Source organism: Callionymus lyra, chromosome 1 (genome assembly GCF_982586985.1).
Source record: "Callionymus lyra chromosome 1, fCalLyr1.hap1.1, whole genome shotgun sequence".
Classification (NCBI taxonomy): Eukaryota; Metazoa; Chordata; class Actinopteri; order Syngnathiformes; family Callionymidae; genus Callionymus; species Callionymus lyra.
In genome coordinates this window covers 27,032,939-27,052,281 of record NC_141818.1, presented here as the reverse complement: position 1 = coordinate 27,052,281, position 19,343 = coordinate 27,032,939, and the positions used below count along the sequence as shown (strand labels likewise).

Sequence of the window (19,343 nt, the reverse complement as noted above, 5' to 3'; positions counted from 1 at the left end):
TTACCAGGAGTCCACGGCTGCCACAGAGCTGCTGTTGATGGCGAGGGGGCACAGGGGTGAGGGATGCCTCTTGAAGTCCACCGTCATCTCCACAGTCTTGAGCGTGTTGAGCTCCAGGTTGTTCCTGCTGCTCCACCGAACCAGTCTCTCGACCTCAAGGCGATCAGGCCGACGACGGTTGTGTCATCCTCAAACTTCAAGAGTTTGACAGCAGGGTGCTCAGAGGTGCAGTCGTTGGTGAAGAGGGAGAAGAGCAGTGGAGATAGGACGCATCCCTGGGGGGTGCCGGTGCTGATTGTCAGAGTGGTGGAGCAGACCTCTCCCAGTCTCACCTGCTGGCTCTTGCCTGTCAGGAAGAACGTGTGTGTGTGTGGGTGTGTGTGTGCCTGTGCGCATGTGTGCGTGCATTTGTGTGTGTGTTTGTGTGATGAACATCCCCTGCAGTTAGTCATTAGAACCTTGCTCAAAGGAGGTCACACTTGGTACACACCAATGACCTCTCACTTGAGAATGGATCGGCTCGAGGCCACTCAACAGTGTGGAACAGCAGAATCCAGATATCCTCAGAAAACCTTTACCAATCTCCTCGAAGCATCCGAAAACCCAAATATATGGGTTGGTTAGAGGGGCAAGTAAGTGGAGCTAGTAGTATTACTTGCTTGTTTCAATAGTGCTTACATCAACTTCACACCTCCATCGCAGAAAAACAAAATACAAAGTAAACATTTGATTGACCTGTGGGTCCTCTTTCAAATGATTGGGTAAACATGTGTCAATCAAGCTCAGTTGCTATTTGCTACACCACATTTCACATGATTTTAAAGGACATCTACCCCCACCTTACATGGTCAAGATTTCATCTCCACAGCCATACATGAAGCTACCATTTCAAATATGAAATTGAAACTTAAGCAAGATGCCACAGTTGTTGCTGAATTATCTTATTTTAATATGATGATGATAATAGGATTCTCTTCTTTCTCAATAGACACAAGTCCACTGAGGTCCCAGAGCGAGGAAGTCGTCAGTTGATGAACCAATCAAAGAGTTGATCCAGGATTCTGGCGACACGATGTGCCCCCTTGGCCTCCAACAGCAAGTTTAAGGCGGTGAGCCCATCAGAGACAGGCAGGTTTTCAGGACACTCGTCTGTACATGAAGACAACAAGTCAGAAACCGTCCGTCTCAACGTTCAATGCTCACCGTTGTCTGAGCCTCTGATGATGGCTTCTGGCATCTTCAGACACTGGGCTTGTCTCCTCAGGTTGTCTTCATCAGCAGGCGAGACACTTCGACTCTTACCTGTTGTCCACCAACACACCAGCGTCAGAACAAGCCGTGACACGTGAACACAACAAGGTCTTACTAAAGAGCATCAGGCTGGTGAAGGTTTCTCCTCCAGACGTGACTTCTTCATATGCTAGCAGACAGTCGCGACAGTCCGTCGGCAGGTAGACTTCCTTCAAATAGAAAGGCCGCTCTTGTGGAGACACAAATATTTATCACCTTGTAAGCTGTCCAAGATGTTCCCGCTCGCAACTGGCCCTTTAAATCCTGTGATACATGTCCTAGAAGCCTAGACCGTGGTCTCTGCTTTCTCATGATTGTGAAAATAAATCACCCAAACACATGAAAATAAGTAAAACATTTTCTTCCATATGATGACACGCCTGGTTTTCCATATCATGTGTCCTTTTTTTTTAGTTTATAAAAATGTTATATTGACAGATAAAAAAGGAGCGTGTATAAATAGACCCTCTACTAAAAATAGGATAAGAACATTTTCAAAAAGAGAAAATACAAAGTCTAGAAAACACAGACAAAATGGTATTTAAAAAAAGAAAAAGGAAATCCAAAACCTCACAATGGAGACTTGAAATTAATTTGACAGACCCTGACACTTACCAATCAGCAAAACGTTATTTTCAAAAGTCACATTGTAGGCTAGACTGGAGCAATCCCCGTGTCTGTAGAGAAAACCAAACCAAATTTATATATAAATGGACACGAGTTGATCCTATTCAGTTTTTGTGTCCTTATATACATTTTCTGTGTCTGGATAAAGTCCAGGATGTTGCTCTGGCTGGTGGCGCTGATGTCTAATCTGCTGCTGGTCATCAGGTAACCAAGAGAACGACTGCCAGGCAGGTCTGAGCTCCCACCGATGTAGTGCCAGCGACCCAGCATCTGGACGACGCAGCATCACATCAGCGCTAGGATCTGACAACAAACTTTCATTGAATTTCTTGCATAAATTAAACCATTTTATACTCCAGACTAGTAAGAAAGGGACTTGAACATACAGCACTTGTCTTGACGACCATAAAAATCAACAAAATAGATGTTTTTATACTGTAAAACTCAGCTGACAGTGAAATGCATAAAAACACATGTCCAGAGTTGACCATGTCAACTTTGACATGGATTACAGCAGACTTGAGTAGATCAAACATTTCTTACCTCCTCGGTTTTTATTGTGATGGGTTTGATCAGAGTCTCACAGTCCAGCAGAGGAGCTGCTTGGCCCAGAGTCAGAAGACAGAGAAGCAGGACCACCTTCATGTTGTCACTTCTCTCGGCTGGCGTCTATCGGACTGGAACTCACATGAGGAGTGCTCAGGGACTTTGACCCCTGATTGGATTGAGAAACCTTTGCAACCCTGTTAAATAATGCATTTACTGGTTTTAATCTCTGCTTTAATCTGCTGTGTTCACACTGCAGCAAAAACATTGTTGTTGTTGTAATAAAAATCCCCTTTAATCACAAAATATTTATCCACTCTTTAATATAATTTCTTCCCCTTAACCAAATTTCCATGATATGATATGATATGTTATGTTTAATGTATAATCATTTTATTTTCTTCAAACAGACATGTTAACCTTAAATTATAATACTTGTATTTTATTTCTTAGTAATTGTATTTTTTTTTTTTTTTTTTTTTAATAACATTTTGCAAAATATACTGTTCATTCTTTCCCTTTTTTTTTTTTACATTTTTAAATTGATTTTCATTTTCTCACCTTTACCCTGTCCTTGAATTTTTTAGCATCTTATATTTTTCTCCACACCTAACACTAAGCACTCAATTTATTGATTTATTTTTGTAATGTTTTTTTCCACTCATTTTATCACCCAAACCATAAACACCTGGAACTCTTTCCTTATTCTTACTTTTTATTTGTCATAATACTACAAATTTAGATTTGTAGTCATTTCGATTTATATTTAATTCAAACCTCTCAAATAATCTTGTGCCTTAAATATTCAAGCTTGTTTTTCATTTTTCCAAATATATTTTTAATTGTTCTCACAATCCCAAATAACCCTTAAATCAATTTGATTCTTTTTCAATAGGACCTCAGATAATGGCTAAGACCTATGGCTCGCGAGCCAGGTGTGGCTCTTTTGATGATTGCATCTGGCTCGCAGAAAATAACATAAAACAAAACATAAAATATTATCACTTGTTTCAGGGGTGGGCAATACGTCGATCGCGATCGATCGGCGATAATAAAATATGATATAAGAAAATAGTAAAGAGAGCTTTGATTGGCTGCTGTGCATGTCAATCAAATGGTTATTGTGCCGATTGGTTGAAAATTTGATTGACATGCACAGCAGCCAATCAGAGCTCCTGCCTCTTCCACTGAACGCACGGAAAAGATCATATGAATCGAGAATAAAAAGAGCAAAACGTGCGACAGTCATTTTACGCAATTCAGAAAAACGATATAGAATTATAAGCTTGTTTTTTTTAAATAATATATCGAACAAAATAATGCGCGTTTGATCGCTTCAGGTTCTTCTCTACGAGAGTCACAGAAACATGACGTCAGGTCCATCAAAGTTAAGCTGCAGGTTTCAATGAAAGCGCAACAAATGCTGGTTTTCCTTTTGTGATCGCGTCCTTAAAACGAAAGTTACATATGTAACTACGGTTCTATGAGTCCCGGATGACCGCCAGAGGCGGTGCTTCAAGCACTGAATGTATGCATCTTGCGCATGCGCAGTTCGAGTTTAATACCAACAAAGTCACCTGTGACCCCTGATGACCCGGAAGGGTATATCTTCCGGTGACATCAGAGGATCTGTTCCTGCAGAATCTTCTCGCGAAATCACAAGGATTCTGAGTGACAGAACGCTCTGGCGGTCATCCGGGACTCATAGAACCGTAGTTACATATGTAACTTTCGTTCTATTTCGTCCCTACTGACCGCCAGAGGCGGTGCTTCAAGCACTGGATGACCCATAACAACAAGGTCACAAAGAATCCTAGTACATACACCTCATTGAGGGGAAGCAACAGAGTCGGGCAACCGGACCACACCTCATGGATGAGGAGTGGCAACGTTCACCCGATAGAACCTGAAAAAAGTGCTTGGTGAGGCCCATGATGCTGCCTCACAGATGTCCCCTAGGGGTACCCCGCGTAGGGCTGCCCATGACATAGACATCGCTCTGGGAGAGTGGCACCTCACCCCGAATGGCAGGGGGTGACCACTTCCTTTATATGCGTGGGTAAACACATCCACGATCCAGTGAGACAGTCGCTGTTTGGAAAGAGCACAGCCTTTCCTAGGGCCACCATAGCAAATGAAGAGCTGGTCCGACCGTCTTATACTTGCGGTTGCAGCTACATAGGTTCTTAGAGCCCGCACAGGGCACAGCAGTCCAAACGCGTCTTCCCCTTCCGGGGGAATAAGTTGTGCCACTTGAATGGGACGGTCGAGGTTTGATAATGACCGAACCTTTGGGAGAAAAGCCATATTTGGCCAGAGGGTAACCCCTGAGCAGTCTGAGCTCCACCGCAGACATGACTCACTCACAGACAGGGCATGTAGTTCCTCAATACGCTTCACTGAAGCAATGGCAAGGAGAAAAGCAGTCTTAGCAGAAACCCACTTCAGCTCTGCCTGAGCCAGGGGTTCAAAGGGAGGCAGACACAAAGCGTCGAGCACCAGGTGCAAATCCCATGCTGGGGCACGCTGTGTGCGTGGGGGGCGTAATCGCCACGCGCCCTTTAGAAAGGGGGACACTAGTCTGTGGGACCCCACTGTGTTATCATCTACCCGAACATGTCGAGAGGAAATGGCTGCCGCGTATACTCTCAGTGTAGCAGGAGACCGGCCACTGTCCAATAGTGACTGGAGGAACTCCAGAATCTTTGGGGCTGAACAGTGCACAGGGTCCTCACCCCTGTCTGAACACCATGCAGCTAACAGTTGCCATCTATTTGAATACTGCAGCCGTGTAGAAGGCGCCCTGGCGTTTAGTATAGTGTCGCAGACAGCATCTGAACACTGCGTCAGAAGCGGGTTGGGCCCTGCAGCGGCCAGACCCAGGTTGCAGGTGAAGAGGGTCGGGACGCCAAATCTGGCCCTCTAGCTGAGACAGGAGATCCTTCCTGTCGGGGAGGCGCCATGGTGAGCTGCGGCAGAGCCTGCGCAGCAGTGGAAACCATGTTCTCCCTGGCCAGAAGGGGGCTACCAACAGCAGCCTGTGACCCTGATGGAGGACCCCCTGTAGTGTTAAGAATATCAGAGGGATTGTAGGGAAAGCATAGAGGAGACCTTCTGGCCAGTCGTGCGCAAGAGCATCCTGGCTCAGAGGACTGCTTTCCTCTTTCAGGGAGAACCAGAGGGGGCAATGGGTCGACTGCTCTGTGGCAAACAGATCTACCTGTGCTCTGCCGAAGATGTCCCAGATATTGAGCACCACCTCTGGATGAAGCCGCCACTCCAATGGAGGCTTGCCTCGGGAGAGCAGGTCTGCGACCTGACTCTGGTCCCCGGGCAAAAACATTGCTCTCAGGCTGGCCAGGCGTGGAGCCGCCCACAGTAGGAGGTCCCGGGATGCTTGCAACAGCTGTGCAGACCTGGTGCCCCTCCTGGTGGTTTATATGTGATACGGTCGACACATGTATGACCGCACAAGCACATGTTGCCCTCTCGGTAAGGGAAGAAAGTACTGCAGGGCCATATACATAGCTCGTAGCTCTAGTACATTTGATGTGCTCCGAGCAATCTCGAGCAGACCACAGCCCCTGGGCTGTATGGTTTGCCAAACTGCACCCCACCCTGAGGGGAGGCGTCTGTTGTGATGGCCTCTCGACGGAATGCAACCGAACCCATCTGCACGCCTTGGAGGAGAAAGGTCTCTCTCCACGGAGCCAGGGCAAGGAGGCAACGGTGTGACACCTTGAGTCTCCTGTGCCGGTGCCACCTGGCATCCAGGTGAAAGTTGTTCAGCCACCTCTGAAGGGGGCGTAGCAACAACAGCCCCAAAGGGACCACGGTGGCGGCAGCCGTCAGTTTGCCTAGGAGTCGCAGAAACTCCACGTAATGCAGCCACATGCCCCTGCGGAAGAGGGAAGGAGGCGGAGGATGTCGTCCACCCGCTGTGGTGAAGGGCAGGCTTCCGTTGAGACTGTATCGAGTGTCATCCCGAGAAAAAATGTGCTCTGCTAGACTAGGGAACTCCTTGAAGAGTTGACCCTGAGAGCTAGTCGAGCCACATGGGAAAGAAGGCTTGTGGTGTCCAGGGTCACCAGAGACCGGGACAGAGCACAGATAAGCCAATCGTCTAGGTAGGGCAGAATCTTCATGCCCTGCGACTGCAGGGGCGAGAGGGTTGCCATCACAACCCTGGTAAGGAACCCGCGGCGAAAGGGAGAGGCCGAACGGGAGCACCCTGAACTGAAAATGACGTCCCTGAAAGGCGAACCTCAGGGACCGTCTGTGGTGTTGTGCTATGGGCACATGAAGTAAGCGTCCTTCAGGTCTACTTAACTAAGCCACTCCTCTCTGGAAACAGCTCGCAGAACCTCTGCAGGGCTGAGCATGTGGAATTTCAAGACCTTCAGGAACTTGTTGAGTCCCCTCGAGTTGAGGATAGGACGGAGTCCGCCATCTTTCTTGTTACCAGAAAGTAAGTCGAGTAGACCCCTCCTGGTTGTAACAGGGGATCTATCTGCTCGATTGCACCCTTGTCCAGGAGGACGGACACCTCCTGGTTGAGGGTTCGGGCTTTGCCGGGTCGCGTATGATGGTCATCTTGACCAGGCCAACGGTTGGGGGCCGGCGTCGGAACTGAAGTTGTACCCATTGGTCAACTGCTGAGCAGGCTGTGGACCTGTTGAGTTTGTCTGGCTTGGACAGTTCTCTCAAGTGCCTCTAGCGCGGCAGGTCCAAAGAGTTCCCCCCGGTTCCACTGGAACACTGCGGAGGGTTCTCCCGCATGCCTATGCAAATTATGGACGAAGCATCCAGTGGAGTCTCCTGTAGGGATGCTGATAAAGCAAGCACCAGGTGGGGCATAGAGTTACCTATGTGTCGCATTCGTGCCGCTGCCTCATAGGCTTTGGAGAGCAGCTTTTGTCTGCTCAACCGCTGGTATGCGGCCCAATCCAAACTTGGGTGCATGCTGCCTGGCTGCCCGGCTCCGGCCGTCTGAAGTTGCACGAGAGAAGGCTCTGCAACTCCCTCAAATATTCGTCAGATGGAGGCACAGTAAAGTTGGCGGGAGCTGATCCGCGCCTGAAGAGCACTGGCCGAAGCTGGCTGAGCCTGCGGTATATCTAACTGCAGGCGAGCCAGGGCCGTACGAATGACAGCCCCGTTGCGCCTTCTTCAGAACCAGCAGTAGAACTGTGGGCTGAAATACGGGAACCTGCCACGGAGACGTGGGAGGCTACATGCCGTGGCACCACCTCCTCTCCATATTCGGCGAAGTCAGTGGCTGAAGCTGCCATGGGGATTACATCTTCCTCCGGTACCAAGATGGCTGGAGGAGGAGCAGGATCACCCAACTCTCTTTCCCCGGGCATGAAGCTGCAGTTCATACAGGGATCTTCTGACAGACCTTCCCTCAGATGCTCGAGACCAAGGCATGAGGGACACATATCATGGCCATCCTCAGGCTGCAGGGAAGCCAACAGACTGAGCAAGAGTGGCCGCCAAGCATGTTAGCAACGAGCAAAAGGCCACAGAGAGAAAAAACAACAAACGCTGGAAGCGGGAGCGAAAACACAGCCTTCACCAACGAGTGTTACACATATGAGATAGAATTATCACAAACGCTGGGAGCGGGAGCGAAAACAGCCTTCACCAACGAGTGTCACACATATGAGATAGAAGTATCACAGATGCTGGGAGAGGAAGCGAACACGCAGTCGTCACCAACAAGTGTTACGCATATGAGATAGAAGTATCACAGATGCTGGGAGAGGAAGCGAATACGCAGTCGTCACCAACAAGTGTTACACATATGAGATAGAAGTATCACAGATGCTGGGAGAGGAAGCGAACACGCAGTCGTCACCAACAAGTGTTACACATATGAGATAGTAGTATCACGGATGCTGGGAGAGGAAGCGAACACGCAGTCGTCACCAACAAGTGTTACACATATGAGATAAAAGTATCACAGATGCTGGGAGAGGAAGCGAATACGCAGTCGTCACCAACAAGTGTTACACATATGAGATAGAAGTATCACAGATGCTGGGAGAGGAAGCGAATACGCAGTCGTCACCAACAAGTGTTACACATATGAGATAGAAATATCACAGATGCTGGGAGAGGAAGCGAACACGCAGTCGTCACCAACAAGTGTTACACATATGAGATAGAAGTATCACAGATGCTGGGAGAGGAAGCGAATACGCAGTCGTCACCAACAAGTATAAAAGAATCTACTTCAGTAGCTGAAAAAACAGCAATATAAATGTCGGGAGAGGGAGCGAAAACACTGCCGTCACCAAGAGAAATCAAAATACAACCAAAAGCGATTACAACAGGTTGTACCGATATATAAATATTTATTGTACAATGTTGGGAGAGGGAGCGAAAACACTGCCGTCACCAAGAAATCAAAGTACAACCAAAGTGAGTACAACAGGTTGTACTGGTATTCATTGAATATAAATATAGAGTACGATGTTGGGAGAGGGAGCGAGTACACTTCCGTTCACCGAAATAATCAAAATACAGCCAAAAGCGAGTACAACAGGTTGTACTTATATTCAATGATATATAAATATTTAGTGTACAATGTTGGGAGAGGGAGCGAAAACACTGCCGTCACCAAGAAATCAAAGTACAACCAAAGTGAGTACAACAGGTTGTACTGGTATTCATTGAATATAAATATAGAGTACGATGTCGGGAGAGGGAGCGAGTACACTTCCGTTCACCGAAATAATTAAAATACAGCCAAAAGCGAGTACAACAGGTTGTACTTATATTCAATGATATATAAATATAGAGTACAATGCGGGAGAGGGAGCGAGTACGCCCCCGTTCACCGAAATAAATCAAAATACAACCAAAGCGAGTACAACAGGTTGTACTGATATTCAATGATATATAAATATAGAGTACAATGTCGGGAGAGGGAGCGAGTACACTTCCGTTCACCGAAATAAATCAAAATACAACCAAAGCGAGTACAACAGGTTGTACTGATATTCAATGATATATAAATATAGAGTACAATGTCGGGAGAGGGAGCGAATACACTTCCGTTCACCGAAATAAATCAATACAACCAAAAGCGAGCACAACAGGTTGTACTTATATTCAATAATATATAAATATAGAGTACAATGTCGGGAGAGGGAGCGAGTACGCTTCCGTTCACCGAAATAAATCAAAATACAACCAAAAGCGAGCACAACAGGTTGTACTGATATTCAATGATAAGAAAATTGGTACTCAGCCAAACGATGACGATCTCCGGAAGTGTCCACGGCGAACCGCTACAACTTCTCCGCGTCAAAAGTTCGTTGCAGCCTCTGGAGGGCGAAAGTTTCGCAGCTCCGACAGAAGTCGCGTGACTACCAGCAACGAAAGAGCTAGTCCTTGAGCTAGCTCGGTGACATGCTACTTGCGCAGCGAGAAGATGAAAAGGAACAGATCCTCTGATGTCACCGGAAGATATACCCTTCCGGGTCATCAGGGGTCACAGGTGACTTTGTTGGTATTAAACTCGAACTGCGCATGCGCAAGATGCATACATTCAGTGCTTGAAGCACCGCCTCTGGCGGTCAGTAGGGACGAAATAGAACACACTTGTATTAATACACCATCACATGATGACTATTTGTAAATTACCTTTATCTCACGAATGTAATAAGAATACGCAGAAACACAAACACGTTAAACAGGTGCAGGTGAGACACACATTCTAATGACGTCAGAGACGATCAGACAAAGCGATGATGATGTGAAGTTACTGATGAACAGTTTTATTCTCGTTAAACTTCATCTGAAATTTAATTAATCCACTGATTCATATCAGACATGTTTAAAATTAACAAATATAAACTGTTAGTTTGAATTCATGTTTTCATTTGTTTTTGTTTTTTCATGATCACAGAAATGGAGAAATGTTAGTCTTGTGCTTCATTTAAATATGATGGACATATTGAAATGAAGGCATGGAAAGGGATGAACCCGTCTGAATTCCCGACCCCTGGCTAAGACGGATGACAAAGTTAAGGTAGGATCACTGACCCTCGTTAAACTTGAACACAACTTTCTTTGCACCATAAGGCCAAGAGTGTTTCATTTGGGTAACCAAGAAAGGTTCCTTATCTTCAGTAGACATGGCCATGAGTCATTTAATTATGATACAAAGATTATTTTACATTTGAATTTCAAACGGAGTGAAAGGAACAACAGTGCTTCTTATCAAAAGTGTTTAATTGAAGGTGACAAACTGTTTTCCCGACAATGTAAGATCAAAATAGACAACCATCATTTAACTGGGACCAAATGTGAAAATGAAACAAAAGATCCTGACTCTTTTTTCTTTTTTTTTTAACAGCAGCACTCTGGGGTCAGAGGTCAACATCTGTCCTTTGTATGGAAAACATGGCAGCAGGAGTGAGGGGGACACATGGTCACTGAAATGTCCTGGTTGTGCTGAACGATCCTTTTCTACATTCTTCTGTAGTCACAAGAGAGGGTAAGAAACAGCAGAGCCGGGATCACTCCATGGCCTCCTGGTTCTCCTGGTCTCCGCCTGCATCCTCACTCGCCTCTTTGCCTTCCTTGCTTCTCTTGCTCTTTTTGTGTTTGTGTCTCCGGTGGCTGTCGCCTTCCTCGCTGTCATGCCTCCTCCTGCTGCTGCTGCTAATGGACGGAGGAGTGGAGACAAGGCTTTGAGGACGGAGGGCAGAGAAGTGATAAAAAAAAGATGGAATGAAAGAACGTTGAGAAGAGGAGGAGGAGAGACAGGGCGGCAGACAGACGACCAGGTGTATTTACCTGCGGGAGGACTTGTGACGTCCCTCGTCCTTCTCCCGGTGTCGCCTCTCTCTGTGTCGATCTTCCTTTTCGCGACTGGACCGGTCTCGGTGGCGGTCCCCCCCCCCGTAGCTCCGCTCCGGGTACTCGCGGTAGCGGTAGCGCTCCTCGTCGCTGTAATAATCGCATCCACAGAGTGAGTGTGTGTGTGTGTGTGTGTGTGTGTGTGTGTGTGTGTGTGTGTGTGTGTGTGTGTGTGTGTGTGTGACCGGGTCAGCCGTCAGGCGACATGTCCCACCTGGTGTAGCCGAGGGCAGGGCTGTGCTCCCTCTCTCTGTCCCGGTCATGTGTCCGCTCTCTCTGTCTTTCTCGGTCCTTCTCTCGCTTGTCATCTCGACGGGGATAGTATTCCCAGTTTTTGGAGTTATCCATCATTGCTGGCCAAGGAGGGGGAATCCCGCCCGCAATCGGTGGAGGGTACCCACCTGAGGAGAAAGCAGAAGAGTTGACCACGACTGGACTGATGTTTGGGATCATAGATGATATCCAGGGAAATTACATGAAGGACTGTACCTTGAGGAAACGGATACGGTGGTACCGAGCGTCCATCATATCCACCTGGATGACCACTGAGGAAACAATACAGGACAACATGACTCGTTTACTGTTAACATCGTTACAAAGTCAAGAATCAACAGTTAAAAACATGAATGTTCTGAAACAATTTCTTTCCATTAAGAATCTTCTTTTGAATATTAAATATGGCCCAGCTGTGTCACAATGTAGTTTAGATCTACTTCATACATGCTGGAATTATACATGGTAGAACCATGGTTAATGTGGTTGATGTGCAAAAGAAACAAACATATGGAAGTGAACTTGAAATGCAACAATACTTTCGTAACAACAAGAACCTCGACTGTTAGGGGAAAATGCTGCGACTATGATTGTTTTCATCACAAAGAGAAAGCTATTTCCATATGTCACTTAAATGTATGTTAATGTTATAGTTAGTCCTTATTCTGACGACATTTAAATAAAAGGTCACGTTTTATACGTTCATACATCCTTTATTTGAGCACCTGAACAAGCCGCATGAAGCCTTCAGGTTCCACTACAGAATGCAGAGAATCATCTGGTAAAGTATTTGATTAACTCAGATCAAATGTTTCGTACAAGACAGCCTGCTGTCGGAAGCTAACGTTAGCACTAGGGCTTCACGATATATCGAAAAAAATATCGATATCGCAATATTGGCACGTTTGTGGAAATATGTGCGATAATTTATCATTTTTCATTAATCAATCAATCAGTGAAATAAAGCATTTCTTAAATACGCACTGTGACCGATCAGTGTCATGTTCTGTAAAGTTTTCAATTTGTACTTTTATGTCTCGGTCTGTCTGTGAGCTGTGCGGTGCAGCTTGCTAGGCTCGGTTGCTATGGCGACGCGTCTTGCTGGCACACTGACTAGTATATAAACGGAAGTAAGACAAACTTATGAGCGTGTGTGTGTGTGTGTGTGTGTGTGTGTGTGTGTGCTCCTCTCCGATGTCGCTCAGTTTTCGCGGGAAACCGATGAAAGTCCTTCGAAAACTGAGCGACAGTTATATTTAACATGTATAGTAGTTAATATGTATATGTACTAGATTAAATAGTTTAATCTATTTATAATGATTTAGCATAAATGGAAAGATGTTGAATGGTCAATTAGAAGTGAAACATGTGCAACATCAAGTGTAATACCTGTCCAAAGTAGGAATGATGGAAGGTGGCGGTCCACTTGGGGGAGGAAAACCAGGTGGTGGTACTGTGATGGGCAACCCTACACAGGAACAGAACCACAAGGTTATACCACAAACAAATGCGAGAAGACAACATCATGACAGTCTTACTGGGCGGTGGGATGAGTGGAGGTGCTGTGCTGACGTTCGGAGGGGGGAGGAAGGGAGGCGGGGGCATGTTGGGCGGGAGTGGCCCAGGAGGAAAGAAGGCTGGCAGCTTTGCAGATGCTGGTTCAGATTCTGACGTGGAATGTTCAGAGATGACCTGGAAGAACAGCCAAGTGGTTTCTCTTCCAGTTTGGGTCAGAAAAAAAAACTAAACATTTCCTTGGTCTTTACTTTACGTCGGCCTTTTACCTGTATGTTATTGCCCTCTAGGTTGTGTCTGCGCCGACCCTCCACCCGGCTGATTGTTGCCATCCCTCCGCCGATCACATCAATAGTTCCACTCGACTTCCTGTGAAAATGGATACATTTAAAAAACAAAACATTTATTATTATGTCCACCGTGTCATCATAATCCGTCACACATTTTGTACACACATGTATGGAGAAACTTTAGAGTAAAAAGATAAACATGAAATGACGAGAAAAACAATGATAGCAAGAACCCTTTCAACTTAAAGCATTAGGCTGCAACACATTGGCTGATACAACTCATCATGTTTGGCCTGTGGAACCACATGGACTGTTGTGGGTTCTATGTCCTCAGATTTCATTAAACATCAAGTCTGTTGAGAATAATAACTAAATGTATATTAAATTCTGTAGAATCCATGTAGAAACGGCCTCATCATCTGGGACAAAAACATTTGACTTTATAGAGGCAAACATTGATTCAGAAGACTTTCCTCAGATATAATCAAAACATCAACTATTAAGTTAATTGGTTCATTACAAGAAATGTTATATGTATCGTTGTAGAAATGTTCTTTTTCTTTTTAATTCACAGCTGCAATCAAAACCACCTTTAAACCTGATGGGACACGTCCCAGCCACTTACATATAGTAGGACATGTCTGGAATCATCGGACCAGGCCACTGAGGGGGTGTGATCCTACCATTTTGAAACAAAGCAAAGGGATACAGGAGATAAGAAAAAGTTGTCCCTAGTATACAGTAACACACAACGTGAAGGGAAAGACAATGTTCACTTCTGTGATGAAGCTAGAAACTTTCAGAACCATGATCCACCTTCGATCATTTGTCAAAGCCACATCTACATTCTAAGGAACACACACAACACAAGCAAAATTTCAAGTTTGCAGCAAAACAAATGACATCATTATCAACATCATCACTACTAGCTCACTTGATTGAGCAGCCAAAAATGCAACACATAAGTCTCTCATCATGGACGTAGCCTCAAATCAAGATTATCTTGAATGCTGGGGAACAGCTGGTTACCTGGCGACCTGACTGACGTTTGACTTGTACAAGCTGCCTGGAGATGAGAAGTCTGGCTTGGATGTGTGGATAGGCATCGCGGATAGATCCTTGTCATTGCCGGTCCTGCCTTGTTGAACCTACATGTAGCATGCAGCAGAAGACAAGACCAACAGTCAAGTGATGCACAGGAAACTTCACAACCCTGAGACATCAAACTAAGCTTAACTTAACCTTGCTTACAGAAGACTTTTTTCAAAACTTGTGATGTGAGAAACTCTAAAATATCTATACAGCGATATATGCCAATACAATATTGGATCAATATTAACTGCATTGAATTGCATTTTTATTTTATTTTATGGTTATGTATTCAATAAAGTAAAATAAAATGTATTAACAATTAACATAACATTTTCAGAGAAATTGTTTATTTTCGAGTTGCAATTCACCTTTTGGTTTCAAAATGAATGAAAGCAGCTCTAAAACAAGTTTGTCAAAAGACCCGCAGTCTGTAAATTCTGCAACACCAAAGTCAATATTTGGACAATACTACAAATATGTCCTTGCTTCCAAAATATGGCAATATATTGTATCATTGCCCATGTTGTGATGTGCATCATTTCACCAGTTAGACTATTTAGGTTCTCATTGTACTTGCCAATGCACGTCCCGAGTTGAATGAACTTAATTTAGTTACAAAAACCCTTGAAGCAGCTCATTTAAATAAGCGATTTGAAAACCCAAATTTTTATAAATCTGTTACTACAGAAAAAAAAAATCAATTTTTGTTTAGAAGTCATTAAGGACAAAGGAAAAGATTAGCAGACACACCGGGGCAGACCCAGAAAACGCTAGAGAGATGACATCACACTGCTCAACTATGAAAACATTCAATTTCAGGTCTTGGTTGTAGAAGACGAGCAATAGATGAATGAGGAACTAACTAAGTGATTTCCCTAGCGACTTAAGTTTCATACAACCAGCCACAAATATTCAGCTACTTACAGTGATTTTGCTGGTGATGGATGTGACAGAGGAAACCTCCAGACCCATGCGCAGACGCTTCTGTTTCTCACAGTAAGCTTTCCACGTGTCTTCATTGAAGCCATAGTTAAAGTAATCCGATAGATCAGCACCTAATGACACACAGGAGCAATTTTCATGTTCAGGAGCGTTGTAGAGGTTCACTAATCTGATGATGTTATACAATATTAAGTCAAGCTACCAGAAAATATGTTTGAGTACACTTTCATCATTTTCTGAGAATACTTTGTTAAGTTAGATTAAATGGAAGAATAAAAGCTTTTCAACTCAATGTATACAAAGTCTATTTCTTGTCAATGCTATACAAAATGAATCAACGAATTTGGAAGGGATGCTCAATTTAGATTACTGTCAAAGAGGGTCACCATTATTGTTATTGTCTATGAGAAAAGACTTATTGTCAACATGTTAAATTTGAATAGTGAAAACTAATTTTCAAGGTTTCAAAGTATCACGAAATTAATTGATTAAAGAATTTCCTTTTGTTGAGTGTAAACTACTGAAGAATATGAGATAAATAAATACTTATTTGGCATCTTAAATTGTTTAATGAAGTCATTTGGCAAGCGCCCTATGCTTTTAAATGCACAACATTGACCTGTTTATCAAAGAGATGGGAAGGAGGTTTTATCCTTTAATCTCTTTTGGTCACCTCAACCTCAAGAAAGAGACATTTTAGCTAGTTTGTAAACCAAAATATTTGTCCCTTTATGGTTGATTGGCTATAGCTGCTCAGACCCCCCTAAAATGTTTGTCCACGGCAGGCGAGATGCAACACATTAGAAAGTGGTCTATTCCGTCAGTCCCAGCCCTAAGATTTGGTGATAACATTTGTTTCATAAAAGAAAAACGTCACATAGTACAGACTCTTAAACAACACCAGTGGTCGACCGTCCTAACCTGTCCCAAAATGGATTTGGGACTTTGATCAACATTTACGGCTGAAAAGCCAAAAATAATGATAAAGTTGGAAACACACCTGGCTTTCTCCAGGGTTTCTCTTCGAAGGAATCCATCTCTACCTCTATCGTTGGTATACCATTGATGTTTCCAGGAGCATCCAAATCAACTCCTTTTATTTTGGTGGTCACTGAAATAACCAAAATAATGTTAATACAAAAATGACTTAACAACAACCATTACTATGATTATAATACATATAACTACATGAATACCTTGACTGTATCCTCTAGAGCCTGTTGTTTTAATATTGAGGTTGACAGGTGGCGCTCCATATGGTCTGTAGACATCAGAACAGTGGAACAAACAGCTTTTGATTGTGTTTATACAGTAGAGGTTTACCCGGCGATAGTATAAATGAGGCACTAAAATTGAATATTGCTAAAAAGCCTAAAAGGGCAATGGAAATTTGACAAATATACATCACAAAATTTGACAAATCTAGTCCCATGACAGTATTAACAACAAGGGTTTCACATCTATCTTCCAGAACAGTGAGATATGAGAATATACCCAGTCACTGTTTTGGATAACAGAATGGCTCATATGGAGCATGTTAATTGTTTACTTGAACAATTTTATCATGGCTTTACTCACGTGTATTGGGGGGCTCCAGTTTTGATGTCTCCAATGGTGACTCGAACGTCATCGTCATCATCATCACTGTCGCTGTCACTGTCCACGTCTTCCCCAGTTACGGCTTCACCCGTCGCCTACAAGTTTTACACAAATCAGATTTTTTAAAATATTAAATGAGGAAGAAAAATGGTAAAGGTTATATTTAATCTTAAAGTGATAGTTCACCCAAAAATAAAATGTCACTCATTTTCTACTCACATATTGACTAAGGGTTGGGATTATTTTCAGAGTAATCCGTTCTTTTTTAGTTATAGACAAAAATGTATGTACATAGGACAGTCGCAAACCATACTCACTTTTATTCTTCCAAATACATACCACCTAAAAAACATCCCTTTAATATTCCTCTTGTAATGACACCTTGACAAGAAGAATTGGGAAAAACACAGAGAGGAAACACTCTGGGTAATTATCGCGAGAGCTCCCAGTGTCTACTGCTTGTACGAGTGAAATTTGAATTTTGGGTGAACTATCACTTTGAAGGAAATAACACGTGGCATTTCTGACCTCACTGACCACCCCATTTCCTGCTGTATGTTCAGCAGCCTCTTCTGTCGGGGTATCAGCCAGTGCACTGTAAATCACATAATTAAAGCATTTTAATTTCTTGTTATTTTTTTAACACATAACCAGCATCAACCATTAGAAAAGAAGCGCCGGTTTATTTTTCCAAGGCCAACACATTAACATCTCAGTTTTCTCTCAATAATAGTGAAGGCAAAAAAGGGAGTTTTGAGATTTTCCTAGATAAATTTAAATAAAATATTCGCAGTCTGATTTAGTTTAAACAAATGATAGAAAAGAAACTCACATTTGTTTATTTTTATCATCATGGACAGGTTTATGAAAGCAAATCATCTTTTGAACAAGAATTGAAAATAAGCTTTTCTTCTGCCCTCTGTATTATCTTCAAGGAAAGCCCTTGTAAATGTTCATTTTCTAAGAGTTACATTATTTTTCTCTGCTACTAAATGCCATTACAGGGCGATGGAATGGATTCCAGCAGCCTCGGGAGAGAAGCAGGGACATTCAGAAGTCCATCACATGTGGAAAGTAAAGTTTTAAACGGCAACATTTTACAATACTTTATTGATCTGTGTCCCCACGTGAAGCTTCCCAATAGGATCAACAAAGTGAAGCACGACTTTACCTGACAGCAGCATCAGCTTTGGCTTCTTCATCTTCCTCTTTACCCTCAGACTCGTCTGAAGAACAACAACAAAACCTTGTTTAAAAGCACATACGACGCGAGGTCTTAAACATTATTGCTAAGACATCGGCGAAGAGCATCTTTAAGAAACTGTAATAAACGTGTAGTCACAACAAGTCGTGCTGGAAGGGGCCGCGGGATTCGCAACATTAGCTAACATGCTAAAATGTTAAATCTCGTCATCATGAAAGTCGCATAATGTCAATGAAATAAAAAGTAAACAAGACGTCAAAGCCACCCCATGTCGCCTGGTTTGTGTAGTCGTTTAACGGTGAAGGAGCGGGCTTTACCTCCATACAGCCATTCCTCCTCTTCATCTCCACCACTAGCGTCAGTTGTGGCTGTTTTGTCAGCCTCCTCTGCAGACATCGTCGCTCTCCTGGATTCAGTTCCGCTCAAGAACGAGGCAGACCTTCTTCTCGAATAATCTGCCTTTTAACTCTTTACAGCCCAACCCAAATGTGTAAGTGTATACACAAATGATGACTTCATAGATTCATCTACAGCATATGCTAGCTAGTGAAACCAGGAAGCGGTTAGTTGAATCCCGCTAAGGTCAAAGTGTTCCTCAAGAGAAGACAGCGTCGCCTAGTGGGTGGAGTATGTAAGCAGCAGCCCGGGCTGGAAATATTCCTGATTTTTCGACAGTTTTCTATGTCGGCCATCAAGGCTTTGCTTTATCTTTTTAACTTTAAATGTGACCTAAAGGATCCTGAGACATTCTTGTGGCTTCTTAGAACTCACATTTCTCCGATCCTTAAAACTCTTCACTGGCTTCCAGTTTCTTTTAGGATCAACTTTAAAATTCTGGTTCTTACTTTCAGAGCTATTCATGGTCAGGCTCCTCCTTACATCAGTGATCTGATCCAGCCTTACATCCCAGCTCGGGCTCTGAGGTCTGTGGATCAGAATCTACTGATGGTTCCTCGCACATGGTTCAGGACCAGAGGAGAGAAATCCTTCCAGGCTGTTGCTCCTAAGCTTTGGAACTATCTTCCTCTCTCTTTGCGCTTGATGGAGTCTACTGACTCCTTTAAGAAACATCTTAAGACATTTCTATTTGT

The 19,343-nt window shown here is 43.8% G+C and overlaps 2 protein-coding genes across 6 annotated transcripts; both read right to left on the bottom strand.

Annotated features, from left to right (window-relative positions):
- Positions 1 to 925: 925 nt before the first annotated feature.
- Positions 926 to 9,928, bottom strand: LOC148088679 (uncharacterized). 3 transcript variants are annotated; one of them, XM_087798672.1, is made up of 7 exons: positions 9,718 to 9,928; positions 2,461 to 2,660; positions 2,045 to 2,187; positions 1,906 to 1,967; positions 1,367 to 1,480; positions 1,204 to 1,302; positions 926 to 1,149 (listed from the first exon to the last, which is right to left on the bottom strand). In XM_087798672.1, exons 2-7 carry the CDS (start codon positions 2,560 to 2,562, stop codon positions 1,025 to 1,027), a joined length of 645 nt encoding a protein of 214 aa, XP_087654798.1. In that variant the 5' UTR covers positions 2,563 to 2,660; positions 9,718 to 9,928; the 3' UTR covers positions 926 to 1,024. The 3 variants fall into 3 exon arrangements, with proteins under 3 accessions (XP_087654798.1, XP_087654797.1, XP_087654801.1); XM_087798671.1 differs by having other exon boundaries at positions 9,723 to 9,928; XM_087798675.1 differs by lacking the exon at positions 9,718 to 9,928 and having other exon boundaries at positions 2,045 to 2,220; positions 2,461 to 3,534.
- Positions 9,929 to 10,689: 761 nt separating this feature from the next.
- Positions 10,690 to 18,884, bottom strand: fip1l1b (FIP1 like 1b (S. cerevisiae)). 3 transcript variants are annotated; one of them, XM_087798650.1, is made up of 16 exons: positions 18,570 to 18,884; positions 18,220 to 18,274; positions 17,577 to 17,643; positions 17,028 to 17,143; positions 16,646 to 16,710; positions 16,450 to 16,560; positions 15,432 to 15,562; positions 14,445 to 14,563; positions 14,041 to 14,094; positions 13,395 to 13,494; positions 13,149 to 13,302; positions 13,000 to 13,078; positions 11,827 to 11,882; positions 11,552 to 11,738; positions 11,275 to 11,427; positions 10,690 to 11,166 (listed from the first exon to the last, which is right to left on the bottom strand). In XM_087798650.1, exons 1-16 carry the CDS (start codon positions 18,646 to 18,648, stop codon positions 10,995 to 10,997), a joined length of 1,698 nt encoding a protein of 565 aa, XP_087654776.1. In that variant the 5' UTR covers positions 18,649 to 18,884; the 3' UTR covers positions 10,690 to 10,994. The 3 variants fall into 3 exon arrangements, with proteins under 3 accessions (XP_087654776.1, XP_087654784.1, XP_087654792.1); XM_087798658.1 differs by having other exon boundaries at positions 10,690 to 11,139; XM_087798666.1 differs by having other exon boundaries at positions 10,690 to 11,136.
- Positions 18,885 to 19,343: the final 459 nt, after the last annotated feature.